Source organism: Nicotiana tabacum, chromosome 5 (genome assembly GCF_000715075.1).
Source record: "Nicotiana tabacum cultivar K326 chromosome 5, ASM71507v2, whole genome shotgun sequence".
Classification (NCBI taxonomy): Eukaryota; Viridiplantae; Streptophyta; class Magnoliopsida; order Solanales; family Solanaceae; genus Nicotiana; species Nicotiana tabacum.
In genome coordinates this window covers 106,781,443-106,796,088 of record NC_134084.1, presented here as the reverse complement: position 1 = coordinate 106,796,088, position 14,646 = coordinate 106,781,443, and the positions used below count along the sequence as shown (strand labels likewise).

The following is a 14,646-nucleotide window of genomic DNA, read 5'->3' as shown; positions in this document are numbered from 1 at the left end:
TTCTTTAATATCGTGGTCCATATAATTGTTGTTTGTGATTATAGTAATATTGTCTTGCATTACTTATATGATTTTTAGTTTCTTTTTTCATTTTTATCTTTGTTTACCGAAGAGCACCTTAATTGCCCTTTGCACTTAAAGCCCTAATTGACACTTGACACATTTCTTTCACCTGTGGCAATACTGCATTGGCGTAGGAAGCCTTTGTCTGATTAGATCTAGTGAAATTTTCTGCCTATTTAAGAAAGAGATTGAGAAAGTTAACTGCCAGTAGAAATTGCCTATCTCGTGATGAGTCTCTTGAATAAATTGTTTTTCACCATTTTGGCTTTCTTGGGATTATACTGGGTTGTTGTTGTTGTTGTTGTTGTTGTTCGCTTTCTTGGGATTGTGTAAGTCTTTCTTAGAGTTTTCCTTTGAATTTACTTCCCCTTTATTACTCTACCTTCCCAAAAGCTTAATATGATCCTAGATAGTTACAGTTATGAGCCTGAACCACGATAATTCAATGAAAAACTTGTCATACTATCTTGATACTCTGATGACTGTTTGATGTTAAACTCCATGTGGTTGAATGTAGGCAGCTAATTGAATTATCATTGTTCGGCTCATATTGGTAAAGTATTTTTAAATGGGAGGATTATGTGAAGCTTTTGGTATATTAAATTGTGGAAAAAATAACCAAAGATTTCTTGTCATGCTTTTTGATGCTCCGATGATCTTTTGATGTTCAAACACCTGATGGTTGACTTGATGCAACCAATTTTTTCTCAGGTTTAGACAATTATCTAAGAATCCGTTTAATTCGTTTAGTTCTGTCAATACCCATGTCAATCACTAATCTATTCAGAGGCGAATGCAGTGTAGAAGCTATGGGTTTAACTGAACACATAGCTTTCGCTCATACCCTGTATTTTTGCCTAAAAAATCATTAAACATGTACAAATAATTAAAGTTTGAACCCATTAAATTAGATGAGATGTGGTCAAAATTGGGAATCTGAACCCATAAAATTTAAATCCTGAATCCGCCTCTGAATCTATTTGTTCATTTTCTGTTTTGAAAACCTCTTTCCATATCAAATATCGGTAATCCTAATTCTAATTAATAATAATTGTAAAGTTGCATTGTAACATCATAATCTAATTTCTGTTTACATGTTTTTGTTTTTGTTAATTATGTGTGGCATATCTTACTACTTTATCATGTATCCATCTCAAAATTCTGAATCAACCATGCTTATTTTATGGCATGTGTTGCTTTACTGTTTGACATGCTCTAGTTTTAGGCCAGAAGCCACATGGATTCTTCTGTTAAGCTCTATATATTTTTCTTCGCAACTTCATATTATTCAAAACTTCTAGCCACTTAACTCTTATCCTATTTCTAGTGAAATTTCCAGTGGCATCTGTTGTCCTGTATTTTAATTTCAAGACCTGAATTTCTACTAGTCACCTTGTTTTCTGGACTCTCCAGTCTTCTTGAATGAAATCATAAATGGTGCTAAGCATTCATCAATAAGTGCATTCTATTTTGATCCTGTGAATCTTTGATCCTATTCTCTAAAGTCCTAAGTTTTGAAACTCAGAATGAGTTTTAAGATTATGTTCTCCAAAAATAACATATAACTATAGTTTGTATATTTCCAACAATATCATCCATAACAAGTCTAAGAAGTGAACCCTTAAAGCTGAAAGCTTGGGTAACTTTTGAGGACATATTCCTGGATAAACTTAAGCTTTGTTCTTTTGAATTTTGTTCATTATTGTAGGTGTTAACAATCAAGTAGCTTCTTGAGAATTTACTCATAAGAGTTAATTTTCCAGATAAAGTTTTTCATTTAACTGTATAACCGATTGTGTGACATTTTCAATATTGTCATTGTATATTTCTTGTAGTTTCTTCATTAGTAAATAAACGCTTTCAGCCGTGTTCAAATCGTTTCTAAATTGAGGTATGACACGTTTGCACATTTTATCCCTAGCTGTGGCTGCAAGAGGCGGAATGGAGACACTACGACCAGCACTGCAACGAGTCTACATGACAAGAGCTTCTGCATATAAAGATGCACTTAAAAGTTTCATACAAGGATATCAAGAAGGTATTCAACAAACCATGGAGAAAATTAAAGACTCGAAATCTTCTGAAGACACTGATGCATCCAGTTCCAAAGGACCAACTTGAGTTCCAACGGAAAATTTGTGAGTTATCTTTCGCAATACCAGCTGCAAGAACAGTGTCCTCCCTTGTTCTCTTGAGATGATCATGTTAATGAGTATCACAATTCCCCCCCTTCCCCCCCCCCCCTTTTTTTACATAACCAGAATGGTGTAGGTACAAGGGGTGATATTACATGAACGATACTTGGGTATTTGCTAACAGTTTCTGGGACTGCTGTATTTTTCTATATTCGTTGTACTGTTGTTGGAAGTTAGAGTGGCAATGTTCTGGCTTTATCTCACGCCCCAAATTTTCTTAAAGTTTTGCTAGTGGCTATGTATAGATGCATTGCTCAATCTAACAGTGCTGTTGATGTATTACTTGATACAATAAGGGAACTCCATCTCTATGCTTTACAACATTGTATATGTTTGAATTTAATATATTCATCGAGGGTATGTGGTCTGAATTTAGAGAGGGCAAAAATGGGATTCATCACAGTTGTTAAATTATTCTATTGTCAAAGGGCCTTTCTCCAAGCTGCAGAAACTCCTTCATAAAGCTTGTACATTCTAAAAAGTTCATGCCATCTTGAGGAAGTGGCTATTGGTTTCTCCATTAAGATAGATCTCTGTTAACTCGGCCCATCTGTCACTGTCTGTGGCATCTTTATTAGCTTATTCTGCCTGGGTCATGGATGGCTGCTTAACTGAAATCCCTCAAGTACATCAGTTTTTATTTTAGCAAATTCTACTATGTCCTTGGAATCATAATTTATCTTTGATATTGCTCCTCCATAGGGAGGCATTAAGAGTTGTTCTAATAGTCCCTGTTCTCCAATTAGCGCTAGTTACGTTAGTCGTTATTTTGTTCATAACAATTGATATTACTTTGTTTGTAACGTATATTGCATCTTCATGTGAATATCGTTATCCTTTCCAGGATTAAAGGTTTTCTGATCCAGAGTTATTAACGTGACTTAAACCTTTAATCTGTCTAAATGAAAAAACACCATTTGCTTGCAAGGAAGTTGCTATAAAAGCATAAAGCTGAAGGAAATTGAAGTAAAGGCAACAAAAATACTTCACTTCTCTTAGATTTATTCCTGTACATCGTTTGATGATTGACTTAGTGCTACCAGAGGAGTCGAATTTGTAATTGGTCCTCAGGTCCAAATTCTAATATGCATCTGGTGACCTCCCACTGCAGGAGCACCAGATTTCGTGAGACTCCTATGTCAAAAGTCAATGGTGGTAATCTTCCAGTCTTCATTCTTAATTACTGGTTGATTTTGACAGAGGTAATGCTACCTTGCTTTGCATCTTTGTTTTTTTGTCAATACTGTTGAACTCTATAAACACATTGCAACTTATGTTGGACTCGGAACATGTGACCAGGATGAATAGGCTATAGCCTGTATCATACCTTAAGTAGGAGTAGTTGAGGTGCTTCAGGAGTTGTTTTCATTTTTATATGCTGGTGCATTTTTTGGTTTGTGAATATAAAGTTTACCTGGTAATTGACTTGTCAAGGTCTACCGCTTTCGATTTTCGAATAATCAGCCTGGACCTAGTTAAGTATGCTCTTATTACCATCAACCTCTTCCACCATTGTCCAGTAAGATCCCCCGATACATCTCAAGTGGTTTGTTATAAGTGCTTTGCTTGGTCTGAATCATAAACCAATACAAGTGTGTTTGACTATCAAAATTGATACTATATAACATTATTTATTAAAAATAATCACTTTCACTCACTAATAGTTTGTTATTAACTAGTATAATCCCAATAACAAACAATGATTTTGCTTAACAGAATTGTTAGACTACTGCACTTGTCACTCATCTCTTATATCAAGTTTCCAAAGAGGTTTCAATGGTTGGTCCTGTCACTCCAAAGTTTTGGTTAGATACTCAGATAATCTGAAGCATGTGCGAGCACTATTTGTCAACTAATTTGAGAAGCATGCGTAAGGTTTGATGCAAAAGGTCTTGTTGATATTGTATTCTGTCATTTTTACTTTGACTGACTTCTTGAGAATTGAACTTACAGTTTCACAGGTTAGATTGACGAGTCTTTTCATCAGTTTTTCATTTGAATCATCAATACATAGAGTACATTGACCACAGTACTGTCGAACTAAAAGAATTCTGCCATTGAATTATGATCGAAATGTGTAAAAAAGGATGTTAATAACCGTCAGTTTTTAGATTCTTGAAAACAAACAACTCATATTCTTTCATTTGGGTCTTTACTTACGTCAATCTGTACTTGGGTGACGCACCTACAATCTTAGTCTATCCACCTTTGCTCCACTGCCCAACGCCCCATAGCTCAAACACCCTGATGTCTCTTTCAAAATTCCTGGACATGGGAATTCAGAGGTGTGGAAGTTGATATACACCACCTTTTCTCAGGAGAGCAAGTTGCCAGAAAATCTGGGATTTTCAAGTTTTCTTTCCCTTTTTTTTTGTGCTTGTTTTTGACATTTCAAGTGGCCCATAAAGGTCAATTCTTATGTCACATCTCAGATCTTATCCCTGATGATATCTCATCTGGTTGACATCTCTTGAGTAATCCACATCCTGTTACAACCATACAGCATAATTATTAGCAATTCCATCATAAAGGTTTGATATTTCAAAAAGAATAAAAGGAAAAATAGAAGTAATTATTGTAGTGTGTGCATATGGTCCACTGGTTATTTGGTGATAGAAATAGCTAAACTTTTCTTGACTGAGTGTCTACCAGAAACAAGTGTTCTTATCTTCGGAAGATAGGTAGGGATAAGGCTGTATACACATTAGTCTCTCCTTGACTTCACTTGTGAGATTATACTAGGTTTATTGTTGTTGTTTAGAGATAGCTAAACTTATACTTTTCAAGTATCGAAATGGATACACCACTTTTGAAAGAATCAAAAGTTGTAGCATAGTTGCTTCATGTTAAAGGGTTGAAATCGTCATGCACTTGACTTTACTCATGCATCATTAAATGGTATATAATAAAGATTTTTATCTGAAGCAATACATGTGTTTTCTATTGACTATAAAACTTTGACAATCCTTGGACCTCTTAATCCTACTCCTGTTACTGATCTTTAGTCAAAATGACCCCATCAAGTCTTTCTTTTAATAGTGGGAAAGTTGGCCGAGTTTATAATTAGAAGATTTACCTAGGCATGAAAAGATTACTATGACTATATATAGGATTTCTTTAGTTGACAAAAGGGTAAGAAATGTCTATTTCTCTTACAAAAAGTTGTTTGCTGTCACTTCCCAAAGTTAAAATAGCACTTCCTCCGTTTCATTTTCTTTTATATGAATATACTTGAGAAACGAAATTTTCCGAAACTTATGGTTTTAAACATATCATGATATTTGTGTAGCTATAAAATTATGTCACTAAAAGTAAAATACGAAGTTTAAACTTAATTATTTTTAAATATAAAAATATATTATTATTTTTTGAAATAAATTAAAAGGAAATAATATCAAACAAAAGAACAAAAAGTTTAGTAAACTAGCTTAATAGCCTGTTTAGCCAAGCTTCTTAGGGCTAAAAGTGCTTCCTCTTTTTTTTCACCAAAAAATACTTTTTTCTCATAAGTTTTTGATATGTTAGGTGTGATTTCTATTTATTCTTGAGGAAGAAGAGAGTTTGATTTGATTGTAAATAGAGGTCGACCAGCAAAGTTGACTATATAGTATGCCTTTTTTCAAAAGATAGCTGGCCAAAGCTAATTCATTTGACTCATCAATCTAAATATCTTTTGGGTCGGGTCCACGGAGCAGACCCAAGTCGGTCTTCTGCAACTGCAAGGGTTGATGTGTTAACACACTATTTAAAGATATGACACTCTTAGCAATCATTCTATTGATGTTATTCCCAAGGTGTACGATTCCAGACATGTGGAAAACACAGAAAGTAGATGGTAAGAAGACAAGGAACGCGAAAGAAGAAAAGAAAATTTTCCTTTTATTTCTGCTAAAACGGAAGGAAAGAAATAGAGAGAGTGAAGGAGAGTATTATTTTCTAGAGATCCCACAAGAGAAAAGAGAATTTCACCTTAAACCAAACAGGGGAATTAATGTATTAACAAATGTTATTTTAAAAATAAACTAAGGAAAAATATCATATAAAATAGAATGCAGGAGTAATATCTACAATGCTGTTCATTTAACAGCTTAATCATTGTAGTTCAAGATGTTTATCTCTCGCGAGTCGAAATTTCTGTTGTATTAAAAATTTCCACTCCTCATTTAACATTCCAGTTCGGTACTATTTTCTCAAATAAACTTATCTGTCGTTAGGTTTGAAGATAAGTTAGGTTGGATTAGCCATGCAAAAATTAGTTATCCCAGTATTATTATTATTTTTTATTGACTGTTTGATATGTTTATTAATTTTGAAATTATCAATTTTATTGTTTTATCGTGGGATAACTTATCCTAAGTTATCCTAGAATTATTGTTCCACCCCCTGATCGGTATATATTATCCTGATACTATTTTTAATCATGCCTTTATCTCAATATTAATAACCAAACAAGAGATAAAACGATACTAAATTTTTATCCCATGAATATTTTTACTTATCCATCATTAATTTCTACAGGCGTGGAACTAAAAGTAGGGAGGAGAAAATAGCTCACTACAAGTTCCAAAACAGCTTACTTGATTTCAAATAGTAGCAAATTTGATTTCTATGACGAAAGAAATTACTTGTTCAACTAGACTACTTATAAATTGTGAGATATTTATATATGTTATGAATAAAATTGTAATCAGAGTGAATGTCTTTTGTAGAGAATTTTACTTTGTGGTTAAGTTATTTTTTTCCTATAAATAGAGGGGTTTTACCCCGTTGTAAATCATCCCAAAATTCAATAAGAATTACTCTCTCTTTCTCTGCAATATTGTTCTTCTTCTTTATTATTTTATTACACGTTATCAGCGCGAAACTCTACCGTCTCAAGAAGCTTTTTGAGAAGATTAAGGTATAAGATTTCTCCTCTTTTTAATTATGACTGACATTATGAAAAGAAAGTTCGTTGCCCTTGAAATTTCGGGCAAGAACTATATGACATGGGTGTTGGATGCTGAAATCCATTTAGATGCAATGGGTCTTGGAGACGTCATTAAAGACAAAAATAAAGCATCCACCCAAGATTGTGCTAAGGCCTTGATTTTCTTGCGTCATCACCTTGATAAAGGGTTGAAAATAGAATATATCTCACAGCCAAAGATCCACTTGTTCTGTGGAACAGCTTAAATGAAAGATATGACAACTTAAAGTTGGTCTAGACATTTAATTTGCTATGAATCTGTCACTATGGACTGTTCCGTTAACTGATAATTACCTAACCATGGAAAGCCATTATAAATTCAATATCATACTTGGAATGAATATTTTTAAGATTCTGCACTAGACTCTTATCAATCCCATCATCACTTGTAAGTGGAGTTTAATTTTCTTCTCCAGAAAATTGAAGGTATGTAGTCTCCATATCTATGTGTTGAATATACATTGACAGAAGCGTAAAATTGTCTAGTGGTTCAAAATCATAATTTTTAGTGAAGGTATAAGTGCATATGTTGACAGCATATTGAACTACTAACGAGATTCACCTATTTGCACATAGCAAACCTTTAGTAGTGTTTCATGTTTGGTTAAGACTCTACTAGTTCACAATTGTAGTATTTTCCAAAAGTATTACTACCATATTAGGAATCCAGAAAAGGCAATAAGCAGCCAACTAATTTCTTTACTCAGTTTTACAATCCAATCATACATGCTTTGATTAATAGTGATTGGTGAACCGTGTGATATTCTGAAGTGGTCTCTTCATTTCTCATATTAAAGGAATTTTACATTTGTACTAACTTGTATTTTAATAAATAATAAGTTATGAAACTTAACAAAACAAATTGTACTAATTTCAGTATATATAAAAATTCATTTTCTGACATCAGTATCTTCCACAATTTAACCTTGGCATGATGAAACTAATGATGCATGAGATTTAATTATGAATTGTTGGTTCGTTTAATTATTGAGAAGATTAAGAAAATATGGATATCTCTCAAAACAAACTTGGATCAAAGTTTAATTGTAAAAATATTTGTGTAGTTGATTCATATACGACACATACAATATTAAAAGAAGAAATATTTCTCTCATTTAAGTATGTGTAAGGCAGATGTTACTACAGTTTCTGGTAGTAGTAATTAATTGAAAACTCTGGAAGAGCTACTATAACTCTGCCTACGGGAACAATACTTATCAGAAAGAATGCAATGTTCTCCTCCAAGTTCAAGAGGAACTTGTTGAGTTTTAAAGATATCCACCGAAATGGATATCATATTGAAACAATAGATAAGAATAATTTTGAATATCTCATCATTACCAAGAATGTCTCTGGCCAGAAAAGGGTTATTGAGAAATTCTCATCTTTATCTTGTGGCCTGTATTGGACAAGAATTAGTGCAATTGAGGCACATTCTACCGTAAACTAAAAGGTTACTGATTCCAATACTTTTGTAGTTTGGCATGACCGATTGGGACATCCTGGATCAATTATGATGAGACGAATTATAGAAAACTCAAATGGGCATCCATTAAAGAATTTAAAAATTCTTTCAAATAATGAATTTTCTTGCACTTCTTGTTATCAAGACAAGTTAATTATTAGACCATCACCAACAAAGGTTGGGATTGAATCCCCTGCGTTTTTGGAACGTATACAAGGGGACATTTGTGGACCTATTCACTCACCTAGTGGGTCGTTTAGATATTTTATGGTCTTAATAAATGCATCTTCTAGATGGTCTCATGTGTGCCTATTGTCATCTCGCAACCTTGCTTTTCCAAAATTAATGGCACAAATAATTCGATTACGGGCACAATTTCTTGATAATCCAATTAAGTCTATTAGACTTGATAATGCTGCTGAGTTTTCATCCCAAGCATTTAATGATTATTGCTTATCAATTGGGATAAAAGTGGAACATCCTGTAGCTCATGTTCACACTCAAAATGGCCTTGCAGAGTCTTTAATTAAACATCTGCAATTGATAGCAAGACCGGTACTCATGAAAACGAGGTTGCCCACTTCTGTTTGGGGTCACGCCATTTTGCATGCAGCAATGCTAGTTCGTCTCAGATCGACAAATTATCATAAATATTCTCCGTTGCAATTAATTTTGGGTCATGAACCTAATATATTCCATTTAAGAATTTTTAGATGCGCAGTATATGTGCCTGTAACACCGCCATATCGCACCAAAATGGGTCCCCAAAGAAGGTTAGGTATATATGTTGGGTTTGAATCGCCCTCCATTATTCTCTACCTCGAAACACTAACGGGGGATTTGTTTACTGCACGATTTGCAGACTGTCGATTCGATGAGACACTTTCCCCAAAATTAGGGGAGAAGTTGGTGAAACCAAATGGAAAATTTTGTGAAAAAATCCATCATTGTCTCATCTTGATCCACGTGCCTCTATTTGTGAAAAAGAGATACAAAAGATTATCCATTTGCAGAGAATAACAAATCAAATGTCAGACGTATTTACGGATCTGAAAAGGATAACAAAATCACATATCCCTACAGAGAATGTTCCAATCCGTATTGATGTCCCTGTTGGACAATCTTCTAGTGTCATAGCTAATGAGTCAAAAGCACGCCTAAAACGTGGCAGACCATTGGGTTCTAAGGATAGACATCCTAGAAAAAGGAAAACAAATTATCAAAATGACACAACGAAAGAGCCTTATGAAGAAATCCACGATTTAACCAGTCCTGATATTCATGAGGAAATCACTGAGCCTGAGACTCAAGAAAATAAGGAACTATCAATAAATCCAAACGATATTAAGACAAATTTGAATCGATTGGATATAGTGGTGGATTATGTCTTTGCTTATAATGTTGCATCTAGCATTATGCAAGATAGTGAGGATCTTGAACCTCAATCTATTGGAGAATGTCGACAAAGATGTGATTGGCCAAAATGGCAAGAACCAATCCAATCAGAGTTGAGTTCACTTGCGAAACGTGAAGTTTTTGGCCCTGTAGTCCAAACACCTAATAGTGTTAAGCCTGGTGATTATAAATGGGTCTTTGTACGCAAGATGAATGAGAAAAATGAGGTACAAAGATATAAAACACACCTTGTTGCACAAGAATTTTCACAAAGGCCTGGTGTCGATTATGAAGAGACATATTCACATGTTATGGACGCTATAACGTTCCGTTATCTCATTAGTTTTGTTGTCCATAAAAAGCTTGACATGCATTTAATGGATGTGGTTACCGCTTACCTTTATGGCTCACTTGATAATGAGATATACACGAAAATTCTCGAAGAATTTAAAATGCCTAACACAAATAATTCAAAGTCCCGGAAAATATTTTCAATCAAATTGCAAAGATCTTTGTATGGTCTAAAACCAATCAGGACGAATGTGATATAATCGTCTTAGTGAGTATTTATTAAAGGAATGCTATATAAATGATCTCATTTGCCCATGTGTTTTTATAAAGAAAACATCGGAATTTGTTGTACTTGCCGTATATGTCGATGACATAAACCAAATTGGAACTCCTACAGAACTCCAAAAGGCAATTGATTATTTAAAAAAATAATTCGAGATGAAAGATCTCGGAAAGACAAAATTATGTCTCGGTTTGCAAATTGAACATTTGGCAAACGGAATTTTTGTCCATCAATCTGCTGACATAGAAAAGGTATTGAAACGTTTTTACATGGATAGAGCACATCCATTAAGTACTCTGATGGTTGTTCGATCACTTGATATGAATAAGGATCCATTCCAACCTCAAGAAGAGAATGAAGAGCTACTTGGTCCTGAAGTACCATATCTTAGTGCAATTGGTGCACAAATGTATCTTACTAATACTACAAGGCATGACATGACTTTTTTAGTTAATGTCTTAGCAAGATATAGCTTTACTCCTACAAGGAGACGTTGGAATGGAATCAAACACATATTACGGTATCTAAAAGGAACTAGCGATATGGGCTTATTTTATGGCAATAATTGCAGTCCCGATTTTGTTGGTTATGCTGAGCTGGGTATTTATCTTCCACACAAGGCTCGATCTCAAACAGGTTATGTATTTACCTGTGGAAGCACTGTCATATCTTGGCGAACGACTAAGCAATCAATTGTAGCTACTCCATCTAATCATGCTGAGATAATTGTTATTCATGAAGCAAGTCGAGAATATGTGTGGTTGAGGTCTATAATACATCTTATTCGAGACAAATGTGGTTTGAAATGTGACAAATTACCCACGATTTTATATTAAGACAATACAGCATGCATAGCCCAATTGAAGGGAGGATTCATAAAAGGAGATAGGACAAAATACATTTCACCAAAGTTATTTTTTACTCATGATCTTCAAAAGAATGGTGATATCAATGTGCAACAGATTCGTTCAAGTGATAATATAGCTGATTTGTTCATCAAGTCTCTATCGACGTCAACCTTCAAGAAGCTAGTGTACAAGATCGGGATGCGAAGGCTCAAGAATGTGAAATGATGCTCTCATTAGGGGAGTTTAATATGCGTTGCACTCTTTTTTTTCTTACAAGGTTTTGTCCCACTGGGTTTTCCTTGCAAGGTTTTTAACGAGGTAACCAAAAGGCGTATTGTTAGATATGTGTACTCTTTTTCCTTTTCTAGAATTTTTTTTCCCATTGGGTTTTATTTTAGTTAATGTTTTAACGAGGCACGTTACTTATTGAGTAGACATTCAAGGGGGGTGTTATGAATAGAATTGTAAATAGAGTGAATGTCTATCTTGTAGAGAGTTTTACTTTGTGGCTAAGTCATTTTTCCCCTCCCCTATAAATAGAGGGGTTTTACCCCATTGTAAATCATCCCAAAGTTCAATAAGAATTACTCTCTTTCTCTGCAATATTGTTCTTCTTCTTTATTGTTTTATTTCAATATATGTTTCTTGACCTTTAGTCCTTTACTATGACCTATTTCCGATTTAACTACAATACACATATTAGCTAGGTGCATTGTATTTTCAGAATTAAATATTATGTGGGGGGACTGTAGAGTTGTGTATACATCTGTCTCACCAAAGGAAACAGGAAAATCAAAGTGGGAAATTAGTCATATCTATAATTCCCATAGAAAAGTTAAAGTTTAAATAATAAAATAAAGAGCGTACCATGTTATTGTGATGGTTATTTTTAGCATAGGAAGAGGCAGCAGGAGGATTGGGACAATGGACTTGATATTGGTAATACGGCTGGCCAGCTTGACCCTGATACTCATGACTCTGTTGGTGGTGGCTCGGTGTCGACGAACCATCTGAGGTCGATGGTTCGGACCAGGAAGACTCATCTACCTCGCACTCTGCTAGGTTCACCCCAAACAACCTTACTTGTCTCCTTGTGTTGTTTCCATTTGCTGCTGTTTGTTTGTGCATTACTCTACTTCCTATATATTTATCACGGAAAAAATCAATAAATAATAAACAAAACAAAAAACCATTTTTCAAATGTGAATTTGCACATGTATATAGGCATTATATGAATTATGTGCCTAAATGCAAACCGTATATCAAAGGTATATAAGGCTAGGGGTCGTTTGGTACGGTAGGATGTATGTACATGTACTTGGTAATTAATCCCTTTGTTTGGTAGAGTTTTTTAACTTATTAGTTATACACCTTATTTAGTATTATTCTTATAAACCTGGCATTAGCAATACCATGACTTTTTAATACACGGATAAGCATGTAATAAAACAGAATTGGCCTTTCAAAACCTTTAATACACCAAACCAAACAGATAGGAAATAATCACAGCAGAACTAATTACAGCATTACTAATACACCTTACAATTCTTATACACCCTACCAAACGACCCATTGGGGTATTAGTTAAGATCAAATATTGTGTGCCCAAGTTATTCGTGGAAGAAAAGTTAGTGTGTTAAGATGAAATAGACCTGATTGGTTGTTGGTTGGTGTATATATCAGGCACACACTCTATTTTATAGTCTATACCCATAATAAAAGAACATAAAAGCAGTTTTTGTTTATTTATGTGGCTAGCTAGCAAGTTGCAGTAAAGTTCTTCCACCTTTAATGAGAGGTCTTATGATTTGAGTTTTATAAATGAAGACCTTTTGGTAGGGAGCACAAAAACTCTCAAAGTGTGCTTTTTACAAAGCTAAATCTAAATTAGTTGAGTCAATAGATTAATTCTGAATATCGAATGGTTGGAACAAAAAAGAAGCAAATGGAGTTGAAACAGATGGGGAAAAAAACAAAAGCAAGTAGCATGCCGCTTGTTGTTATTAACTAAACTACATGTTATAAACAACCTGCAAAGATTATTTATACAATGTGTCAAAAATGTACAACTCTTCACAACAAGGCCACAAAAAGAAAGAAAAGAAATGTTTCCACTCCCTAAGACAAGTTGAATTTTGATGAAAATTCTTAATTTACTAACTTTACTCCAATAAAATCGCCTATTATAAAAAGTATTATTATTATTATTATTGTTGTCACGTATTATTTTTGGTTGTTGTTAAATTTATTCATTTATGTAAAGTATTTCTTTACACAGAAAAATTAAATATATACATACTGGAAAATAATATAACTATACCAGCAATACGGAAAAGATAGAAACGTGTAGTATTTGTCTGCATGTAGGTACAGTACTACATCGAAAATGAAGAAAAAAATAAAAAAGAAGATAAGTAAAAGAAAATAATACCTGCATGAAGACAGTCAGGTTGGTATGGAACACCTGCCGACGGATAAGGATGCCCAGACCCACCGTAGTACACCTGGCCCCACCCACCACCACCGCCTCCCGGCGGAGCAACCCCACTTTCTTGCTCCAAAACGGTGGCTCCAGCGGCGGTATTCCTCCTCCTCCACCCAATAAATGTCCGGTCGCCGTCTAACCGGTGGCGCTCAAACAAAATAAAATCACCAGCGTCTAATTTTTTCTCCTTCACAAAACGGCTCCATCCTTTAGTTAATACATAACTTTGACTACTATTCCAATATGAATATCTAAAAGTCCATAATTTCCCTAACTCGTCCTCGAAATTCAGTAAAAATCCCTTTTCGCCCGAGTCATTTTGGGTACCATTAATAGGGAAGTATTTTTCCGCGTGTTGTTTTGGGATGACTAATCTGTTGAGCTTCCCTACATCGCTTGGTGTTAATGGCTTTTCAAACAAGTGTTCTTTTGGGATTTCATTTTCTTCTAATTGGTTGCTATTAGGACAGAGAGAAGTAGGTGTAGTTTGGTTTTGGTGATTTGGAGATGAGGATTTTCTAGTTGATTCCATGATATAATGTTGTTTTGTTTTACACCAGAATGGTTCTGTAAGTTGTGAAGGACAATGGTTTATGGACATCTCTGGAAAGAGAGAGAGCAATGGGTTATAAATGGAGCTTCACATATTTGC

At 34.4% G+C, this 14,646-nt stretch overlaps 2 protein-coding genes across 7 annotated transcripts in view; one reads left to right on the top strand and one right to left on the bottom strand.

The window, feature by feature from the left end:
• Positions 1-6,901, top strand: part of LOC107796618 (uncharacterized) — a 21,600-nt gene extending 14,699 nt beyond the window's left edge. For 4 of the 6 annotated variants that reach the window (XM_075253915.1, XM_075253917.1, XM_075253918.1 and 1 more), the window contains one exon: positions 1,985-2,516. In XM_075253915.1, coding sequence (XP_075110016.1) covers positions 1,985-2,184 — 200 coding nt within the window. In that variant the 3' untranslated portion in view covers positions 2,185-2,516. Of the gene's footprint in view, positions 1-1,984; positions 2,517-3,369; positions 3,740-6,776 lie in introns of those variants that run through there. The other 2 variants (XR_012709698.1, XM_075253916.1) reach the window with 2 other exon arrangements.
• Positions 4,135-14,646, bottom strand: LOC107796617 (B3 domain-containing protein At2g36080-like). Its single transcript, XM_016619412.2, has 3 exons — positions 13,941-14,646; positions 12,377-12,648; positions 4,135-4,744 (listed from the first exon to the last, which is right to left on the bottom strand). Exons 1-3 carry the CDS (start codon positions 14,593-14,595, stop codon positions 4,694-4,696), a joined length of 978 nt encoding a protein of 325 aa, XP_016474898.1. The 5' UTR covers positions 14,596-14,646; the 3' UTR covers positions 4,135-4,693.

Excerpts from the sequence above, each read along its gene's own strand:
- LOC107796617 (XM_016619412.2), bottom strand. The coding sequence starts at position 14,595 with ATGTCCATAAACCATTGTCCTTCACAACTTACAGAACCATTCTGGTGT. Across the intron at positions 12,649-13,940 it reads ACCTGACTGTCTTCATGCAG|GAAGTAGAGTAATGCACAAA; the intron begins GTATTATTTTCT and ends ATAAATATATAG. Across the intron at positions 4,745-12,376 it reads ATAACCATCACAATAACATG|GATGTGGATTACTCAAGAGA; the intron begins GTACGCTCTTTA and ends TGGTTGTAACAG.